The sequence below is a fragment of the Spinacia oleracea genome, chromosome 2, assembly GCF_020520425.1.
Source record: "Spinacia oleracea cultivar Varoflay chromosome 2, BTI_SOV_V1, whole genome shotgun sequence".
NCBI classification, from domain to species: domain Eukaryota; kingdom Viridiplantae; phylum Streptophyta; class Magnoliopsida; order Caryophyllales; family Amaranthaceae; genus Spinacia; species Spinacia oleracea.
The window spans coordinates 5,946,256-5,967,688 of record NC_079488.1 but is presented as its reverse complement, the minus strand read 5'-3'; the positions used below and the strand labels follow the sequence as shown (position 1 = coordinate 5,967,688).

The following is a 21,433-nucleotide window of genomic DNA, read 5'->3' as shown; positions in this document are numbered from 1 at the left end:
TGGTTAGGGGTGTGTGCAAAAACCAGCCCGGGCCGAAAAAATTACCGGACCGGACTAGGCTGATCTTGGATTGGACCGGATCGGAGATAATCGGTCCGGTCTTCCGGTCGAGAAATATAAATTTTCCGTCTCCGATCTGGTTCGGTCCAAAACCCTTTAAAACCGGGTTTTAGACCGGATTGGTTTTCCCTAAAAAAATATGAAGTATAATACTTCGTATAAGCTATTTAAAAAGTTGGTTTTCTCATTTATGATGTTTTAAATATGGAAAATTTGCCAAATACAACTTAATAAAGTTCTTTATTTGCCAGACCTCAAATTTCTATTTTTGTCAATTACAACCTTAAACTTATACATCCATTTTAAATTACAACTTGAAATTATTTTCCGAAAAAAATCACCGGAAGATGATGTCATAACGTTATTAAAAAATATAGTTACATATTTTCTATAAAAAAACTAAATCGATAAATAAGAATTATAGTTACATATTTTTTTACAGATATTATGTATTTCATAATTTTTTTAATAACGTTATGGCATCATTTTCCGGTGATTTTTTTTCCAGAAAATGATTTCCGGTTGTAATTTAAAATAGATGTACAAGTTTAAGGTTGTAGTTGGAAAAATTAGAAAGTTGAAGCTGTAATTGGCAAATAGAGAACTTTATTAGGTTGTATTTGGAAAATTTGCCTTTAAATATTTACTTTATCATGAGATATTTTATTTTAGCTTCCAAAACATGGCCTTACATAATTAATTTCTTAAACAATTAATTTTTTAAATAGGTGTACAACCGGTCCAAAGTGGCATGGTCATGGTTTTGGACTGATTTTCGGATTCGGTACGAGTCTGGTCCAAGTATAACCGGACCAGTCTTCGGATTTTAAATTATCAAAATTTCGGTATTCGATCCGATCGGAATTGATCCGGTCCGGCCAGATTAATCTCAATTCTCAAACATAAATCTTGACTTTTTTAATCGGTAAACGTATTTAAAGTCAAACCCTTCAAAATAAAGAAAAATTAAAAGATGGCGAGATTATTCCCCAACTTAGACACAGTCCCACTCACCAATCATCCCAAATTTGCGGAAACATCGAATCTTCGAAAAAAACGCAGAGTTCATCATCAAATTCGATTTTCTGCTTCACTGAGTCGTCGTCAATTCAGAACAACTCTAGCAATGTCGCTAAACCCAGGTTGTTTCCTTCACTATTTCTTGCAGTTTTGCTCCATTTCTTAGGATTAATCTTAAACTAATAATATCTTGTTTGTTTAGGGTTGCATTTCTAACAATTTTTTATACGGGAAGTTAATTAAACTTGAGATAATTTGATGCCCACAAAAAAAAAAAAATTGTATTTGCATGAATTTCTGCATAAAGTTATCTCAGGTGTCTAAATTTTGGGTTTGATTTGCTGAAAAAAATAGAAATTGATGTTGGGTTTTCGTTTTTATTCTAATGTTATTTGTTTAGAGTTGCATTTCTGACAAACTTTTTACGGGAAATTAATTAAATTTGAAATAATTTGATGCCCACAAAAAAAATATTTATATTTGCATGAATGTCTGCATAAACTTATCTAAAATTTGGGTTCGATTTACTGAAGAAAATAGAAATTAATGTTGGGTTTTCATTTTTATTTTTGTTAATTATGATTGCTGTCATTTCAATTTTATTTTCAATGTTTGAATTTCATTTCTTCAAATAACAAGAATGTAATGACATTTCTGAGATCAACATTGTGGGTTTGATATGGATTTTTTTTGGTATAAATGTAGTATTTACCTATGTTACTCGGATATGGGTACGTATCCAAGTGTCCTTATTTTGTGAAAAACATTCATGATTTTGGTCCAAAATGAAGTGTCCGTACCCATGTCCGGGTGTCGAGAATCCGACGTGGGTACTTAAGGTAAAATGAAGATTCCAAGTAACATAGTTATTTTATTTACTACCTAGCTGTTGTTGTAGCTGAGAAAATGAGATATGTAACTATGTAAGTGTTCTTTACAGTTTACATTGACTGATTATAACTCGGAGAAAATTATGTTCTTGTAGTGAATGAGCCACAAAAGATAGTTGTACTCAACTATCAAAGCGAAAAGCTGGTTGGGCTGTTACATGATACAGGATCCAAAGATGTTGTGATAGTCTGCCATGGGTTCACAAGCCGTAAGGTTTGTAAAACATGATGTGTAACTTACTTTCTATGATGTTTTGAAATGCAAGACAACACAACTACACAAATACGTAGCATAATGTAGCAACCGATGGGCAGATTTAGGCTCTATTCTCTCTACCTTATTTTCACTTATATGGGGAAACATAAGTAGATTAGTTAAGTTGTAGACCAATTAGTTGAGATAAATTAAGTTTAGAACTAACATCTCAATAAGTTTAGCTGAGTTTAGATAAGCTCGGATAACACTAGATTTAAGAATAGAGAAAAAAGAGGAATTCTCTTCTATGTTTTCTTATGTTATGCCTTGCGGCTGCTGCCAATATATACACAAAACTAGGGTAATGCTAGCTAAGATTAGTTAGGAAACTAAGCTACAAAACCGGAAACTATCCAACTATATATTCCTAAATAAATTGAACAAGATATTATGAATAATATGCCTAATTATATGCCTAATACTCCCCCTCAACTTGGAACATGAATATCTCGAATGCCTAACTTGCGAAGAAGTACCAAAACTTTGATTTTCCAAGAGCCTTTGTAAAGACATCCGCCAATTGATCACTCATTCGTATGTATGACGTAGCAATATTACTAGCCTTAAGCTCATCTCGAACAATATGACAATCCACCTCAATGTGCTTCGTACGTTCATGGAATGCTGGATTTGCTGCAATATGTAAAACCGCTTGACTATGACTATCACAATACAGGCGCATAGGTCGATCATGTCGTACACCAAGAAAAAATAAAATAGACTTCAACCATTTTAACTCGCAAGAAGTCATAGCCATGGGACGATACTTTGCCTCGGCGGAAGAGCGTGAAACTGTGGGTTGTTTCTTTTTCTTCCAAGATAACCGGTTAAAGATCGCCGTGTAATAGGACAATTAGGCATATTATTAGGCATATTATATTAGTCATATTACTAGGCATACTATTCATAAATATCTTGTTCCATTTATTTAGGAATATATAGCTGTATAGTTTTTGGTTTTGTAGTTTAGTTTCCTAACTAATCTTAGCTAGCATTACTCTAGTTTTGTGTATATATTGGCAGCAGCCGCAAGGCATAACATAAGAAAACACATAAGAGAATTTCTCTCATTTCTCCATTCTTAAATCTAGCATGGTATCAGACCAGGTTGATTTAACAATTTTCTTTTCTCCTTTATGATATTCAATTCTCCATCGCAATGGGTGACACTGAAACTAACAAGGGTGTGGATTCTTCGTCTTTTCATATTATTTACACCCTTCCTCGAACATAGATCGAATTATCTCCCCGGTGGTGCTCTATGGGAATAATTACAATGGATGAGCTCGGTCTGTCCGCAATGCTCTCAAAGCGAACAACAAACTTGGGTTTATTGATGGCTCGATTGAGCCACCCAAGTCGACAAAATCGACGATGTATTCTCCATGGGTGCAGGTGAATTCTATGCCCGGGGCATGGGTATATAACACCCTCGATGCATCCATCCGTTCTATTGTCCCTATTACTGAAGATGTTGGGGATATGGGGGAAGATATTAGGCAGCGTTTCTCGATTGGAAACAGACCTCAAATCCATGAATTAACGAGTCAATTGACTCATCTTGAACAAAGTGACGACTCGATGGTCGACTATTATGGAAAAATACAAATGATTTGGGATGAATTAGCTTGCTATTCAACCCCTACGTGTACCTGTAGCTGCAAATGTGGTGCGAATGATGCATTGGTGAAGGAAAGGGAAGATCAGAAGGTTCACCAACTTTTATTTGGTCTTACTCATCCATACATGGTATGGTACGTTTTCAGATTCTGATGCAAGAACCTCTTCCGGCATTGAACACGGCGTTTTCCAAGGCATTGATTGAGGAACGCCATCATTCCATTGTTCGTCAAGGTGACAAGAAAGTTGAGTCTGTGGGTTTCGCGGTGCAAGGCGGTGCTCGTGGGCGTGGAGCAACGCCTACCAAGGAGGGTGACAAGTCTCGCTTCACCGGCACGTGCTCTCATTGTAACAAAGTTGGGCACGACTTCCAGCTTCTGGGATTTCCTGACCGGTAGTATTCTGAAAATAGGGCAGCAGCTAGGGGTGTCGGCAAGTACACCCGCGGTGGCAGGGGCAACGGCCGTGGCCGTGGGAATGTGGCCAATGTTGTTGGTCAACCCTTTGGCAGCACATCATCAGGCCAACGAATTGGCGCACCCGATTGCAATGGGGTGCAACAGTTGAATGCACAATGACAACATTTGTTGGGTATGCTAAAACCCTCTCAACCTAATGATGCTACTCCTATACATGATGGTACATATAAGGCCACTCATTGACACTTGTTGTTCGAACCATATAATCGGAAACGATACAGCTATATATTCCTAAATAAATGGAACAAGATATTTATGAATAATATGCCTAATAATATGCCTAATATAATATGCCTAATATAATATGCCTAATAGATAAGGGGAATTTAGGTGAGAAGAATGCAGCTTTAGTTACTTTATCTAACGGGAAGTCTTTGAACAACAATTTTTTTACGGAATAGCTGATTTAGGTAGAAATTTTCATTGATTCATTTGAGTCATATATAGGTTTGAATTGGCTTTTATTGTACTTGTTTTCAGGAGAACAAAATGATGGTAAACATTTGTGGTGCATTGGAGAAGGAAGGGATAAGTGCCTATCGTTTTGACTTCTCTGGAAATGGGTATGTGGTGATTGGTAATCTCGTAAAGTGCATGCATGTTCATAGAAAGAAGTTTCTTGGTTCATAGATGTGTTGAAGTTTCTAATTCATTGTATCTGCATGTGATATTGGGATAAGGAGCTTTACTTTTGCTGATTTCAATTACATGTTAAGGCGTATGATACTCAAATAATCAATAATATAGATCCGCAACTAGTTACAGCTAGTTGGAAAGGTTACAGTCCATCTTCTGCTCCCATCAGATTCTTTTTCGCTTCAAATTAAATCTCGTTAATGAAGAAGTGAACTATGGCTTCTGATTGGAGGAAGCTGGGAAAGAGTTTTTACAAAAAAGTAAAATACAATTCGAGAATTTAGCATTTGGGGATCTAGGTAGCAGAGAATGCTGAAAAACTTTTGTTAGCTGCCGGTTTAGAGTTGTGAGGTTTCTGTCATGCCTTTTTTGCTGAAACTTGCTTCTGTACTGGATAGGTGGGTAAAGTCTCGTCGTGGGCATATATTTTGTGCTTCTAGGTGAGTTATGGAATTCTAATCTTAGCTAAGAGCTGGTGATATCGAGGAGAGGTTGGTGGAAGAGTTGGTATTAGGGTTGATAGTAGGGAAGAGCTTCTGTAATGCTTCAGATTTCAACTTTAAGTCAGTGTTCTTGTAGTGGAAAATTTGCAAAAGTTGTATACCTTTGGTGGCTTTGAAGTCAGCCCTGTATTCTGGATAATATTTTTGCACTGCCCTTGCTTTTAACACGCCTTAAGCATTTTCCATTTCCAGTAAAGTTTTTTTGTGGTTGTCCGTTGTCAATTGAAGTTATTTTGCTTAATCTTGTGATGACATTTTTTCGGCTCTTTTTACCATTGTTACTGTTGCTGTCATAAACAATTTACGTCTACTTTTTCCGTTATGGTGCTTCTGTCTTGAACATTTTAAAGCGGTTAATTTCTGAGTTTCTAATTGGATGAAAGGTCCTTTTGTGTACTTTTAAGTTCTAAGTCTCTGGTCTCTTATAATTATCCTCTTCTTTTTGTGCCATATACGAAGTAATAGACAGGTGGAAGTTTCCTTTCTGTCTTTTAGATACTCCAATTACATTATACTCCGTATTTTTCTTTAGTGAAATTTTTAATCTTTTTTGCTTGTGTTATGCAGAGAAAGTGATGGTACATTTGCCTACGGAAACTACATGAAAGAGGTGGAAGATTTATGTGCTGTGGTCAAACATTTTAATGGGGAAAACCGAATTGTGAGTGCAATTGTAGGCCATAGTAAAGGTTAGTTCCTACATTTAATAACAGAACTTTCTCCTACGATTCAGTGAAGAACAAATTTAGATTCTTTGATGAATTTATGTAATATTGTTTTGTCATGTCCAGTTATCTATTGCATGCAATCATGAAAATCCTTTAGCTACAACAAGGGTTACAATCAGTTAATAATCATGTATTGTATGGATTCGCAATATATCCTCTTGTTTATTATTGTCTAGTGTTTCTCCCACTCCTTCAGCTTTCAAGTAGTAACCATGCTGTGGGATTTGTCTTTCTGCAAAGACTCCCCTTGAGTGATAGTTTTCACTCCTAGCTTGGACATTAAGTGTACATGCTTGACTATAAGCAGCAACTTTAGTGAGTAAATATCAACAACCTTGATCCTCACAAAATGACAATCAATTTCAATGTGCTTCATTTTCTCATGTTAGACATCATTTGCTGCAATGGGTAATGCAGTTTTGTTGACACATTTTAGGATTCTAGACTACAAATGCTCCAGTCGAGTTGAGCAATCTAAGCAATCTCATATGTTTCCAATGCCATAGGCCATAGCTCTATACTCTATCCCAGACCTCAGTAGTGGACCTTGCCACCATTTACTATTTCTTTGACTTCGATGAGATTGGAGATGACAAACATGTTGTCGATTTTCTGCATATAGCATGTAGGAATCCTTATTAAGTCACGATATATTTTGAGAACAACACAAAATTGGAAGGTAGGAGGATGCCTTGTCCAGAGATGACAAAAGATATTTCAATACCTTTTTTGCCACTTCATATGAGCAATGTGGGTTTGTGCATAAATTGCGTCAGAAAATGAACACCACAAGTGATATCTGATAAAGATTGACCAAATCATTGTCAATCTTATTTAATACCTTGTTGATTCTCCAAAGCTGTCTATAGCTATGTGTATCTAAATATTTTCCTCATAGCTTTGTATATCTTTTGTTACCTAATTATAGTTGTGCATTCCTAGGATTTTAACACCAAGGGGCTGTTTGGTTTGCCTTAGAGAAAGGGAAAGGAATTAAGAAAGGGAAATTCAATATATTGTTTGGTTCAAGGCGGAAACTGAAATATTTACCCAAAATATTTTTCTGAAAGCAATGTTCTTACAGGAGGTGATGTTGTCTTACTATATGCTTCGAAGTATCATGATATTCGCACGGTTGTCAATCTGTCTGGGCGTTATGACTTAAAGAAAGGCATAGCAGAACGTTTGGGTGAAGACTTCATGGAAAGAATCAAGAAGAACGGATACATGGATGTGGAGTGTCAAAAAACAGGTATCAATCCATTAACTAAATCATTAAATCATTGTCCCAGACCCCCGTTATGTGTATTTCTCCACATACCATTTAATATGAAAAGATGTGCTGAGATTTGGGTTTTCTTTGGATACTTAGATAGTCATTTCTGCATGTATTAGTGGTTCCTTCCTTGATACTTGTTTCAATTGTGTACTTGAAGTTCTAGATGAAATTGGCTTGACAATGCTTTGCTATCATTCAGGAAAGGTATTGTATCGTGTGACCGAGGAAAGTTTGACTGAGCGCTTGAATACGGATATGCATGAGTTAGCCCCTAGGATTGACAAAAATTGCAGGTTCGAGATAAAATATTGCTTTCTCAACACAGTAACAAATGCCATTATAATTATTAATTTTGTTTACAAAAAGAGTACTACACATGCTTTACTTTTGCCACACTATAATATTGTTATGACAAGCTTTATCTTCATGTGAATTGTTGATGATTTTTTCTTATTAGAGAGTAAAACACTAGAAACACCCCCCCCCCCCCCACAAAAAAAAGGAAAAAAAATTGTGATTGTCCAACTGATTTTGAGTACTCCCTTCGTATCTTAAAGATTGCCGGCATTGCCTATCACATTCTCACTTTTTAAGAGTTGTATTGAGTGGGTAGGTAGATTTGTATTTTACGCTTTTGGCGCGTAGGGTAGTAAATAAAGTAGAGAGAAGTGGTGGGGAGTTGAGGACCTAACAAAAGAGAAAATGGCGCAATATTTTAGGAACGGTCCAAAAAGTAAAAGGGGGCAAGCTTGTAGGGACGGGGGGAAACTTTCTGCAAATTGTAGTATACCATTTGAGAGACCTTCTGTGAGAAAGTTTCCGACACCCCAATATTTAGGTTGCTTGCATATATTTTACTGGAAACATTTGAAGGGTTGTATTGACAGCTGAAAGGGAGTACAATCACTGAGAGGACAAGCTATCCCTTGAACAGAAAAAGTAGAATTACAGAGTAACACAATTCCTTTGAACCTCCCCAAACCTAGTAACTCTTAAATGTTCATTACTCCTTAACCCATAATTAAGCTAATAAGTGACTCGAGAAACGACCCGAGAGTATCACTCCACACAGTCACACCACATAATTCTAGGAAAGTATTTCTCTATGGAACCTTCTTCTACTTACCACTACCAACACCTAAAAGAAATTTACAGCCAATCCATAGCCTTTAAAGGGAGAACCCAGGACTCCTCATGCAGCACAAACAACCTCCTCCAATGTGACTCACCACTTAAGTTAAGTGTAAGAACACGTGTGACCTGAAGACGAACCCTTACCTCCGGAATGAGGTTTGCTACTGGAAAATCTGGAAGCTAAGGAATCAATTTAAGGAGCTTAAAAAATTATTCACAAACTGGCTTTTCTAATGGAGTGGGGAGTATTAAATTGTTTATCTACATTGCATTTGTTCTCATCCTTTTTTGTAGAAGGATTGGTAGGTTAGTATCACTTTTGAATATGGTGATTTTGTGTAGTTGTAATGTGATACAATCTGCCCATTCTCAACCCATGTGGAAGAATCTCTTGTTTCAACTAGACTTGGTTATTGCACAGGGTAGTCCAATGGATATAGGGTTAGGGTCAAGTTAATAGGGTTTTTATTGGGCCGGGCTTTTATTAGACAGGGTCATTATAGGGTCAAACTTATACCGCAATTATTTTGAAAATTAAAATAGTAATGATACAAAAAATTATGTGTATAGCTTCATATTCACTTGTACTTGCACATGGCTCTTTTGTTTTTCATTTTTCATTGCTCGTTTATTGACCCGCCCACTAACGACCCGCTTTTGACCCGCTAAAAATGACCCTTTCAATACCCGACCCTCTTTTGACCCGCACCGACCCGACCCGACCCGCCCGATAACCAGGTCTAGACGTCTAGTTTCAACTTTGGGTTACAATAAATGTGGATGGACCTAGGCACTAAGCCAAATATCTCACTAAGTGTCCTCCTTTATGATACTAAGTTGTATGCAAGTGAGTTGCCATTTCGGGTCAAGGATTAAAAAGAAACTGTCTTTTTTGCAAACGTGAGATATGGCTGAGAGGTTCTTTGCAATCGTATGGGTAAGGCTGCTTACAGTTGACCATCCTCAGAGTCTTCACTCAGCTAGGTGGGATGTTGTTATAGGTTTCGAAAAAATGTTTGGTATTATATTCTAAGGTATTACGTTAATTCATTTCTATACCGTTTAGAGATTGATTGTTTAAAGGAACTGTAACATATTACAATTTATTGTGGAAAGGGATTTCTGATTGGCTAGCTTCTACTCGTTGAAGTGGAGACTGAAGAGCTGTATAGAAACTTATTCTAATTTGCAAGCCTAACACAGTTAGAGTAATTTGCTTAGCTTTGGATCAATTATGAGGTGAACATCATAGTTTCAGCTCTGTTGAGCAAACCTAAGATATTAGTCTTCTGAAATCAGTTAGCCTAAAGTAGTTAAATCGGTTGTTTAACGGTTTCCTAGTTTTTAAGGAAACAGTTAGTTGTCTGTGAGCTAGGATTAAGAATCTGACTTTCGTAACTTTTGAGTTGTAATAATCATCTTGAAAATCAATTATAATTATGTTTCTCGTCTCTTTTCTGGTTTCTCTCCTTTCTCAATTTCTGATTCTATCTTCTATATTCTCCCTCAAATTCTTCATCCATATTAGGCATATCCCAGCAGTTGAGCTTAGCACCTTAGCACCTGCAACAAACTCTCCTTGTTTTATCTCTCGTGTCGGACTTGTCTCTCCTTTTAGTGGGTGGACGGGCATAGATTGAATATAATTTCTTATTTTATAGGGAACTAGATATTAGTGTGGAAATAAGCTATGTTTGCTTCTCTAATAAGTTCTCAGTTTTAGACAGCTCATTAGGTTTAGCTAGTCTTGAATATATTTCTGCAGGCGAAACATTATACATACAATAAACACTTAAAAGTACACTATAGTTTGCATGTGTTACATACTATCAGTGCATCACCTCTGGAGTATATACAACATTTCTTAGCAATGTTGATCGATTATACCTTGGGGCACGATTGTATAATTGCACGTCATGTATAGATCTGACAATGAACTACTGAGGGATGCGTCTATTTATAAAATTCGAAACATCTGCCTGTCATCTGTAAATGAGTGTATGGGACACTTTTGAGACCTGTAGGTTGATTTTGTATTTGGCAGCACTCTCGTGGCATCATTTGTAAATCTTGATAGAAGCATTTTTTATCCACCTCCGCTATCCAAAACTCAGTCACCTACAGTTTGGCATTAGTACTCACAACTCTCTTAGGCCTTGTTCTCTTCACCTGATCTGATCTGATTTTTCTAATTTCTGGTCTGTAAGTGCTTTTTGCTTCTTCTGGTATGGTCTGATTTGATCTGATTTTTGGTCTGATCCAATAAACAATAAGAATAAGGTGAAGAGAACAAAGCCTTACACACCTAGATTTTCTTCTCAGTTCTTATTATTGGCTACTGCGTAAGTGATTGTGTCTATGAATGGCCTTTATTCAGTAGTAAATTCTAGTTTATTGCAAAAGGGAGCCATTATTTTTAAAATCCCTAGTGATTTTTCTCTCTGGTTACACTTTTTCTAGGGTGTTGACTGTTCATGGATCTACCGATGAAATAATCCCCGTTGAAGATGCATATGAATTCTCTAAGATAATACCGAATCACAAATTGCACATCATTGAAGGAGCAAATCATTGTTTCACTGAACACCAAGATGAGGTAGTCCCAGTCGTCATCGACTTCATCAAGTCGTGCATGCAGCAAAACAAAGAAAGCTCTGACTAGGTATGCTAATGCTTATTGCTATTTCGTAATGGCCACTTTTTTTGGTTTCTTTAACGAAGGTTTGAGCTATGCAATGTTTTGCCTTACTTAGGGTTACACTTCTTTTGAAGGTTTATTCTTACAGATCTAAGGGATTTTCAATTTAAGCAATTTGCTCAAGATCTTTTTGTTCCGAGCAATGATCTAGATCTTTCCAATTCATATTACTTTCTCATTGTTGTGTACATTTAAATTCTTGGTCCCGCCACTGATTGTGTATATTCACCGGAAAGGAAATTTTCCTGGCCGCTCATTGTTGTGTGTATTCACCAGAAAGACTAAATTCTCGACCGTCCATTTTGGTAATGCTTTTGTTGCCAAAATCTAGGATAGCTCTCAAGTTTCCAGACTTTAGCATGAGAGCTTTTGAGGAAATTGTAATATTAATAAGTCGTCCTTGGTAATTTTTAAAGTATTTTTGAAACTCAATAAGTCTTTAGCCTACTCTTTATCCTAACATCGAAGTTGACACGATCATGGAGGAAGAATATGTCTTCTTGCTTGCTGGAGAGAACATGCTTTCATTCATGTGTACAGTCGGGTTAGGGCTAGGCCGGGCCAAGCTTAAATGAGTTGGGTTACACTAAGTTTTTAAATGGGGTGAGGATGGGCTACGAGTGGTTTATACTTTGAGATAAAGGGCTAGGTTGAATTGGGCTAAGACCCACCTCACCCTAGCCCTTTTTCTCAAAGTATAAACCACTCGTAGCCCATCCTTATTAATGTGATTTGTAAGGGCCCATCACTCATAATCCATCCAAGGTTGGGCTAGGCCCTTTTTCTCAAAGTATAAACCACTCGTAGCCATCAATATCATTGGGTTGGGCGCTTAAAGGATTAGATCACGGAGAAATATACATTTCGAATTTGATTTTTTTTTTTTTTAAATAAAAAAATTCAAAAATCGTATAGATCTAACATAAAAGACCTCAATCGCACGGAAGTTTGTCAATTCTGGAGCTCTAGAATTGAAGTTTATAAGTGATGAATTGTGCTCTACTAACACCATTAGAGGATCATTTAATGGAAGTCTTCAGATTTTAATATCAAATTATCCTAATTTTAATATGAATTTAACAAGTCATATAATTACTTCCATAAAATTGATCGCAAAAAAAATTAGAAAAGGGGTAATCCTTTAACAAATTAAAAGGGGCAAAGAAAAACTTCCTTTGAATCTAGATGGTGATAACTGATAAGAATGAAAATGCAATATGAGAGTTTGGAGAAGAGGAATGGAAATTAGAATTGTGGCGGCTAGCATATCTTTTTTCGTTTCCCAAAAAAAAAATATTTAAAACGTCATTTTGTTGTTTCCGCTTCTTGGTTTTGGTTTTGTGAATTACTCCGTATAACTGAACTAAAACAAAACTTGTTTCTAGCAACGGTAATTGGCGAACAGGTTTCGTTTTAACTTTTCCAAAATAAAACGGAAAACCTACTAAAGCACGATAATTCCGAACGTTGCCTTAACTTTTCTATTTCAGATTTATTGTACTCCCTCTAGTTTTTCTTTGGTTTCAGTTACTGTAGATACAAGAATTTAGAAGGGTATGAGAAGGAAGTAAGTTAGCGAGGTTTGTTTAGTATTAATTCCACATCCGTAAAATGAGCAACATGCATGCGTATGATATTTTGTTCATTTTTAAGCATATTTTATACGTAGTACATTTGAATGAGATGTGACTATATTTAATCACACTAATTACTGGAAATATAATAGGCGTTTTAAAATCTCTCAACTTAAACCCAAAAGTTATATGGGCATAAACAACCACTTTGTCAACCCAAATCCGAAAGTGAACGGCCTAAATGGCTAAATGAACATGTTGCATAAAAAATTACTCTTTCCGCTTTTGCAACAGTTTGACTTTTGCAATATCAATACATTATCTTTGACCAAATTTTCTCTTATCATTGTGTACACTTATACTATTGGCTTTTGTAATATCTTTGACTTTTGCAATATTCATACATTATACTGTATATATTCAACCAAATCAAATATTATTGTGGAATATATTATTGAATTAGTCTTAATGTATATAATTTCTTTTAAGTTTCAAAAGGTCTTGTGCGCACTAGGTGTACAATAAATTTATTGTACACCAAGATAACTTTTACCTGTTTACGTTGATAGATAAACATTTTAAAGAGTTAAATGATTAATTTTATACAATAAGTTTTATTAAAATGAAAAAATTTATCACTAAAAAAATGGATAACTTTAACATATATAACCTTAACTTTTAAACATTTTGGGTTAACTTTTACTCTGATGTACAGTATTTATTGTACAGCCCTTGTAAATAAGAATTTGTGTTTAAATTTCAAAAGGTCTTGCGCGCACTAGGTGTACAATAAATTTATACAATTGCGAATAATTAGTTAATTACGGTCAAACGAGTGAACCTTGTTAAAAAAAAAAAAAAGTATAAAAGCTTCTTTGACTAGATGAACGAGCTACGACCTTTCTATTTTTCAACATAACCGTATTCTTCTCACCAACACTGCGCCACCAATGTCGGATCCCTCTCCACCGTCGCCACCGCCAGAATTTCCGCCGGTAGAACCAACTAACTTCGACCTAATAGTAATCGGCACCGGACTTTCACAATCCGTCATCGCCGCCGCCGCTTCCACCGCCGGGAAAACCGTGCTCCACCTTGATCCAAACCCCTTTTACGGCTCTCATTTCTCCTCTCTCTCCCTTCCCGAGCTTTCCTCCTTCCTTCTCTCTGCTCCTTCTCAACCTTCTCATTCCTCCCCAATCTCCGACGAATACGACGTCGTTCCTCTCTCTTCCCGCCCTCTGTACTCCGATGTCGAGATCTCTGCTTTACCGACGGAATTGGAGGATTGTAGTAGGCGATTTTGCTTCGATGTTTCGGGGCCTAGGGTTTTGTTCTGCGCTGATTCAGCGATTGATTTGTTGTTGAAATCTGGTGTGAATCACTACTTGGAGTTCAAGAGTGTTGATGTTAGCTTGATTTATGATGGCGAGAGTGGGAAATTTTCTAGCGTTCCAGGTTCAAGGGCTGCCATTTTTAATGATAAAAGCTTGAGCTTGATCGAGAAGCTTACATTGATGGGGTTCTTCAAGCTTGTTCAGAAGCATTTGGGAGGAGAAGGAGAAGATGTTATTTCTGAGGAGGATTTGGAGAGTCCCTTTGTTGAGTTCTTGAACAAGTTTCGGTTGAATAAGAATCCTCTGAATCAGAAAATTAAATGGTACTTAATACATTTAACTCTTTGTTCCTTAATTGTTGTGATTTTTAATAGTTAATGATCTTTTGCTTAATTATTTTCTTCTAGTAGACATAGATAGTACTCCGTAACTAGAACTCATGTGAAGTAGAATTCGATGTTCTGTAGTCAGCTAGGAAGATGAGAGCGATTCGCTACTCTAGAAAGCGTAATAGGGGATCACTCATGCTTTCTGGTTGTAATGCAAGTGATTCACTTTGTGTGCATTGTATAGAGAATAATGTGATTGTTGCGATTTTTAATAGTTAATGATCTTTTGCTTAATTATTTTCTTCTAGTAGACATAGATAGTACTCCTTACCTAGAATTCCTGTTAAGTAGAATTCGATGTTCCATAGTCAGCTAGGAAGAGGAGAGCGATTCGCTACTCTAGAAAGCGTAATAGGGGGATCACTCATGCTTTCTGGTTGTAATGCAAGTGATTCACTTCGTGTGCATTGTATAGAGAATAATATGATTAGATTAAGCAAAAGTGAATTTGGTTTCGGATAAAATGGAGGGGACTAGGTGTAGATGGTCTAAACACATTATGATGGTGAAGCTTTGTGACCAAAGTTGGAAGGTTTAACAGAAAGTGGATTAGAAATTCCGAGGAAAGATTGAAAGAAGTGGAAGACTGTATAAGAAATTTGTGCTTCTTGGTTGAAATGAAGTTGATTTTCCTTGATGTGCCATTGTATGTATAGAGGATAAAATTAAGAATAGAAGTGATCACATAATGCTAAAGTGAATTTGGTTCAAGGGGAAATGCAGTGCACAAATTTTGAGGCTCTAGTTAGGAGATTTAAGAGAAAGAGGATTATAAATTCTCAGGAAGAACTTCAACTAAATCTCTCCAAGATGATAACTAGTTGAGAGGAGTTTATGGCCCATTTGTCATCTGGATTCACGTGTCTCAGAGTAGTTCAAGGCCTTTTTTTAAGCTCAAGGTGTTCAATCCAGTAGTTAGGACTTCCTCACTTCCTCTGCCCCCTTACCGTTGGTAGTTGGTACCCCGTCTGCAGTGTTGATATGCTGTCATCTAGAGTTTCTTTGTGTAAGCTAAATGTATAAGAATTGATATAAATTGCCTTTACTAGCATCATTTTAGTATTTTATTTCTGTTAGTAAATTTATTGGTTACTTTTACTGTTATTTAAGATGGTGTTCTTGGTCAAAGTTGATATAGTGTTGGACTGTTGGATTTGCTTTGCATTTCTGCCTATATGATGTAATTATTGGCTTTTGATTTTTATCTCTGTAGGATTATCCTGTATGCCATAGCACTTGCAGATTACGACCAAGAAAATTTAGAAGTCTGCAAAGATTTGCTCAAGACAAAGGATGGGATTAATCGTTTGGCTCTATATCACTCGTCAATTGGAAGGTAAACATTTGTAGTATTTACATGATTTATTATTTATCTCCTATTGTATTTTGCTCCCTTTATCCTGTTTTGACTAAAGGCTGAAGTTTTGTTTATCTACCTGTGAACTATCTTCCCATCCTGTTTAAGATTCCCAAATGCACCAGGTGCTATGTTATATCCTATGTATGGCCAAGGAGAGTTGCCACAAGCATTCTGCCGCCGTGCTGCTGTCAAAGGATGCATATATGTAGGTGCCTGAGAGTATAATTTAGAAAGTATCGTCTTGATTTGATCATTGTTTTATACATTCCGTCTACATATGTTTGCTTCGAATACATTTTAGCATAGGACTTCACCTTACTATCAGCTAAAATTCTCTGGTGACTTCCCCATCTTTTCAAGTCAGTTGCCTATAGATTATAATGAAAACATCCTCGATCTTTTGAAACTGTAGGAATAAGGATAAGCATAAGGCAGCATCTTAATTCTATGGGTTAAGGCCAAGACAGCCTCTTTTCCACTATGTGAGTAAGATTGTTTGCCTAATAAATTACACCCCCCCCCCCCCCCCTCCTTCACCTGCCTTACGTGGGAGCCTGTCAGAGGTATTGGGACCATTACTTCTAGCTTTAGTCTATTTATTGTATTGGGGCAACTAGGAGCTGGTTTTCCATTGAAATAGAGGGACGTTCAGGAATCACGTAAAATTGAATCGCTTGAGTGATGGAGTTTGCTACTGTTATTCTTGTGGTTTTACATAATTACCGTCAATCACTTATCAAATTTAATGACATTACAAAGGGGGTTTTATATGGGTGGCTCAGTATTTTTTTCCCCTGCTAAATAAAGGAAGTTCTATTATCAAAAAGGACAGTTAACTGGCTCTTCATTTGAAGTCCTATTTTGTTGAAGCATTGTGAAGCCAAATTATTGATGTCCGTATTAATATTCTCTTTCTGTTTTAGCATGTGAAATTGATGCGTTTCTCATGTGAAGGTGATTATTAAAATTATAGGTCGTTACTAAACTTTTTTTGTAATATCGCAGGTACTACGAATGCCAGTAGCTGCTTTGCTTGCAGATAAGGTGTGAAAATGTAATCATTATTGGTTGTGCAACTAATTGCTCCATGGCATGTAGGAAAACCAGACCATTTGACAAATTTACTTATATTGCTGCAGGGTAGTGGGCTATACAGAGGTGTAAGATTAGCTTCTGGTCAGGATCTCTTCAGCCATCAATTACTCATTGACCCACAGTTTGTAATTCCTCAAGCTTTGGCTTTGTCCAAGTCGGGTAGTTTACAAGTAAATTCTCAAAATTCCATCCCAAAAGATATCAAAATGAAGGTAGCAAGGGGAATATGCATTACTAGAACATCATTGAAGTCAGATGCTTTAAACCTTTTGATAGTGTACCCTCCAAGATGTACGATTGAATATCCCTTCTTCAATTCTATGTGTTAGTTTCATGGGGATCATAAGCTCACTGACTTTTTCTCTAGCTTTATATCCTGAGCAGGTGACATCAGTCCGAGTTCTCCAACTAGGCAGCAACTCAGCAGTGTGCCCCGTGGGCATGTAAGTTCGAAAGCCAAATAATATGTATTTGTTAGAATTTATGTTATGCCTGACTGCAGGGTATTACTTTTGAGATTGCCTATGGTCTTCTATGATAATGTTTAAAGGGACCAACTAGGCAACTACCCCTTCACTGTGATAGATTTTACTTCCATTTAGCCAATAGAGTTTCTGATGAACCGGGAGGTTCTTTCCAAGCACCAACATTAACTAGTCAATTGTTTGCTCCTTTTTCTCTGAATCTTGGAATAGCCACATGTGTAGCATCCTCTCATTCTTTTAAATAAAATGGTAATCCTACTAGACATTTGAGAAGTTGGACAAGCATAAGAAATATTTGTGTGTTATTATGTTTATTTCAATAGTAACTAGTCAATGGTTTGCATTTTCACTTCTTTTTTGGACAGCAACTTGTATAGCACCTCTGACTCTGCAAATAAACTAATAATTTGGCTAGATATTTGAGAATGTTGGTTGTAGGAAATAATTATTTGTGTATAAAGCATATTTATGCGTTTGTTTGATCTAACCTTTCCCTCCTTATCTACGATGCAATGTACAAGAGGAACAGAATGACTCATGTTGTGTACTTTTGAAACAGGTTTGTTTTGCACCTCTCCAGTTTCTGTGATGATGCGAACCAAGGGAAGAAGTTGTTAAAGGCTGCAGTGGATGCTTTATTCAAGCAACCTTCTTCTGTAATCTCTGAAATAAAGTCCTCTGAAACTCCTGAAGACAATTCAGTAGATCAGGGTGCAGTTACAGAAGAGGAAAAACCAGCATTGGTGTGGACTGCCTCATATCTCCAGGAAATTACAGAGGTTTGACTCCTTTTCTTGTTGTACCCCAGTTGAGGTTGAGCGATTCAGTTGTGGAAGAAGTTTTTGATATTTCATTATTGTGTAATGATAATCATGACATACATTTTATACACTAGGCTATTCCCCGTGACAGTGCCCGTATCTTTCTAAATCATTGCCTTATCCGCTCCCTATGGTTCTCTTGCTCATTCATTACTGGATTGATGCACAATTCACATCATTTTGGAATCTTTTGCTCAATTTTATCAACTTGAAGGGATTCACCACGGTCATCCTTTTTTATCATCTCATCAAACACGAATTTCTTTTATTTAAGGGTCAACAAAATTTTGTTTGGATGGTTGTTCAGACTGTTCACCAGTTCCCTCCCGCCATTCCTTTCACCCTCTTTCTTTCCCCATATTATCCCTTCTTTTTTCTCTCCTTTACCATCATTATCTTCACTAAGTATCTCATAACTCTTCCCGTGGTCTATTATCACCCAAACTTGTGGCTTGGTCAAATATTTTCCAGACACGGCATAAACTTAATCTGCTTGTATTTATACTTCGTATCACCTATCTGAAAAAGAATAAAGTGGATCACTGTCAAGCGAAGAAAGATGGGTTGAACTGCTTCATCATGAATAAAGATTACAGCACCTACCGCGAGCGTTAATCCCTCGAAGACTTTGTCAGGGGAGTTCCATCATAATATATGCAGCCATGCTCTTACTAGTCAAAGGTTTTTAAGAGATGTCTCCTAAAGTGTGTATGTAAAGAACAATAGAAAATTCGAGCGAATGGTAACTGGAATAGTCTAGCAATTGATGGGTGTTTCTTATTTCTCCTCCCCATTTTTGTGGAGAACAGGAGAGAATGGTTATTACAGGGGCTTGCAAAGGTGAATAAAGGGTCATCATGATAGAGAGGGAGGGGGAGGATAAAGGAGAGAATTTGGAAAATAAGGTGAATGAAGGGTGGCTCAAATACCTTTGGCATGGTATTGCCGCCTGCCAGCTACAGATGCTGGTGAAGTTCGTGATGGGAGGGATAATTTTGTCATTTGCAAGAGTTATGTTGGACTAGTAACTAGTAAGCTATATGTGGTGGACTCTTTCTTAACATTGGTTTACTAATGGTATCTGGATGAAAAGGGGGCTTAATAGTCGGGTTCGTGAAAATTGTTTGGAGCATGTTATAAAATCGAAATTAGCAGTAGTATCTTCTCTTTTTATGTACCGAAGTATTAAAGAAAAAAAGAGTAAACTTTCTTGTTACATTACTTTGGGTTACATCTCATTAGTTGGGTCAAAACTCAAGCTGCCTTGTTGATTCTTTATTTTCCCTCTATGATATGTCTGAAGTTTATTGGTTAGCAGGATTATGTTTTGGGAAAGTGAGGTAGGTAACAATTGTTTGCTATGAGACTATCTTGAAATATCATGCCTCATGCTTCTGCAGTAAGAGAGATGAATGGTTATTACCTAGAGATTTCGGGAAACTTTTTAGAAGTAGAATAATATTGCTTTCACTTTTATGACAGTTAGGGAGTTGGCATGCTTCATGTCTTGATATTGTTCATTTTTTCTCTTTCTTTTATGAGTTCCTGTGATTGTGAATGATCTCTGGAACCGATATACATGCGACAGTATGCATGAATTTAACAGGGGTAGTTTTTATGAAACATGTTTCATTTCAGGAATCAGTATCATGATGAAACAATTTGTTTACATGTTTCATTTCAGGAATCAGTATCCACTATCAGCAGCAGTCCCTGTCCTGATGGAAATTTGAGCTACAATAATCTCATTGATACCACGAAAAAGGTATGTAAACTCAAATCTGAGCAGTGCAAAATCTGAGCAGCCACTGTTTCTTGCAACTGGACATTGTAATTGCTTTTATTTGATTGCAGCATGTATGTTCATTACTCTCTCCGTTCCTAAATAAGTGTCTATAATTCTAAATCGGGCTTTCCTTAATAAGTGTTCACTTTCTGTTCACTTTCTATTTCTGTACATACACTTTTCCCACTTTTCCATAAATCATGATTGCTTTTTCTTACTCATTCTACACTTTTCCCACTTTTCCATCCCTCCATCCACTTTTATTGTACTTTATCAATAAACAATTATCTACTTTATCCTCTCCCCCCAAAAAACACTCATCATTGTTTTTCTTACACACTTTTCATTTTCCTTAATTATCGTGAATTCCCTCAAATGGATACTTATTTAGGAACAAAGAGAGTACTTAGCTACTGTTCTCTGTGCTTTTGCAATGTTGTGCCAAGATGTGTTTTCTCTTTCCATTTGGAAGGAATTGAATTGAAACCAGAGAAGCCGAATGGTGCTAACTACTGTGATTGGTGATCTGATTTGCAGATGTTTGAACAAATGTTTTCTGGCGAAGAATTTTTCCCAGACGCTCCTGAGGATCCTGACAATGTCGAAGACTCTGCACCCGAGTAGAGGATATGGGATAATGAAACATAATAGGTGTAAAACTTACTGAACTTGACTAGAAACTCTTATTGTTCGATTTACCAGTAAATTTGTTTTGAACCAAGTCCAGATAGTTTTGCCATTTCCTGGTGTATTGTCAATTTGTCATTTTAAATCCAGTAACCTTTTGCAGGTTGATTATATAAAGTAACTTTTTTATGTTTTACAGACTTGTTGAATATATATATGGGTATATCTTTCTTCTCGTTGTGGACATGGAAGGTAGTGTTAATCGTATCTATGTAATAACAATCTATTAGAGCCCTTCAATTTGGCAAATTTGGACATTTTTGGAAACTGAAAACGTCAGAAGGCTCGTACACTTATCGTATTCCACATGTATTCCGGGAGCACATTGGGTGCTTAGAATCATCTCCTTGACTTTTTAAATAGCCTTTTAGGCAACTTTCTTTAAAAAGCGCATCGTTGAATAAAGACCATTATGGGGTTTTAAGGGACCATCAAGTTTTTTTTAACCAAACTACTTGTATGACCAATGACCAATGACCAATGGAGTACATTCCCCCCAAAACATTCTGAACTCATTTTATCTGAAGTGTAACAAAACTTATCTAAACTTAAATCTGAACTTAACTGAACTTATTTAAACTTATATTAACTTAAAG

General features: G+C 36.6%; 2 protein-coding genes across 4 annotated transcripts; both read left to right on the top strand.

The window, feature by feature from the left end:
- The first annotated feature begins 1,003 nt into the window (after window positions 1-1,003).
- LOC110803178 (uncharacterized) lies at window positions 1,004-15,939 on the top strand. Of its 3 annotated transcripts, none has more exons than XM_022008662.2 (8): window positions 1,004-1,202; window positions 2,066-2,184; window positions 4,806-4,888; window positions 6,032-6,153; window positions 7,277-7,444; window positions 7,671-7,764; window positions 11,066-11,267; window positions 15,817-15,939. In XM_022008662.2, the coding sequence occupies exons 1-7, from the start codon at window positions 1,034-1,036 to the stop codon at window positions 11,265-11,267; spliced, it is 957 nt and encodes a 318-aa protein (XP_021864354.1). In that variant the 5' UTR covers window positions 1,004-1,033; the 3' UTR covers window positions 15,817-15,939. The 3 variants fall into 3 exon arrangements, with proteins under 3 accessions (XP_021864354.1, XP_021864353.1, XP_056692399.1); XM_022008661.2 differs by lacking the exon at window positions 15,817-15,939 and adding an exon at window positions 11,378-11,738; XM_056836421.1 differs by lacking the exon at window positions 15,817-15,939 and having other exon boundaries at window positions 11,066-11,738.
- LOC110803177 (rab escort protein 1) lies at window positions 13,762-20,973 on the top strand. The gene is made up of 9 exons (XM_022008659.2): window positions 13,762-14,537; window positions 15,817-15,939; window positions 16,069-16,168; window positions 16,969-17,007; window positions 17,103-17,349; window positions 17,426-17,501; window positions 18,103-18,322; window positions 20,049-20,129; window positions 20,688-20,973. The coding sequence occupies exons 1-9, from the start codon at window positions 13,828-13,830 to the stop codon at window positions 20,772-20,774; spliced, it is 1,683 nt and encodes a 560-aa protein (XP_021864351.1). The 5' UTR covers window positions 13,762-13,827; the 3' UTR covers window positions 20,775-20,973.
- The last annotated feature ends 460 nt before the right edge of the window (window positions 20,974-21,433 follow it).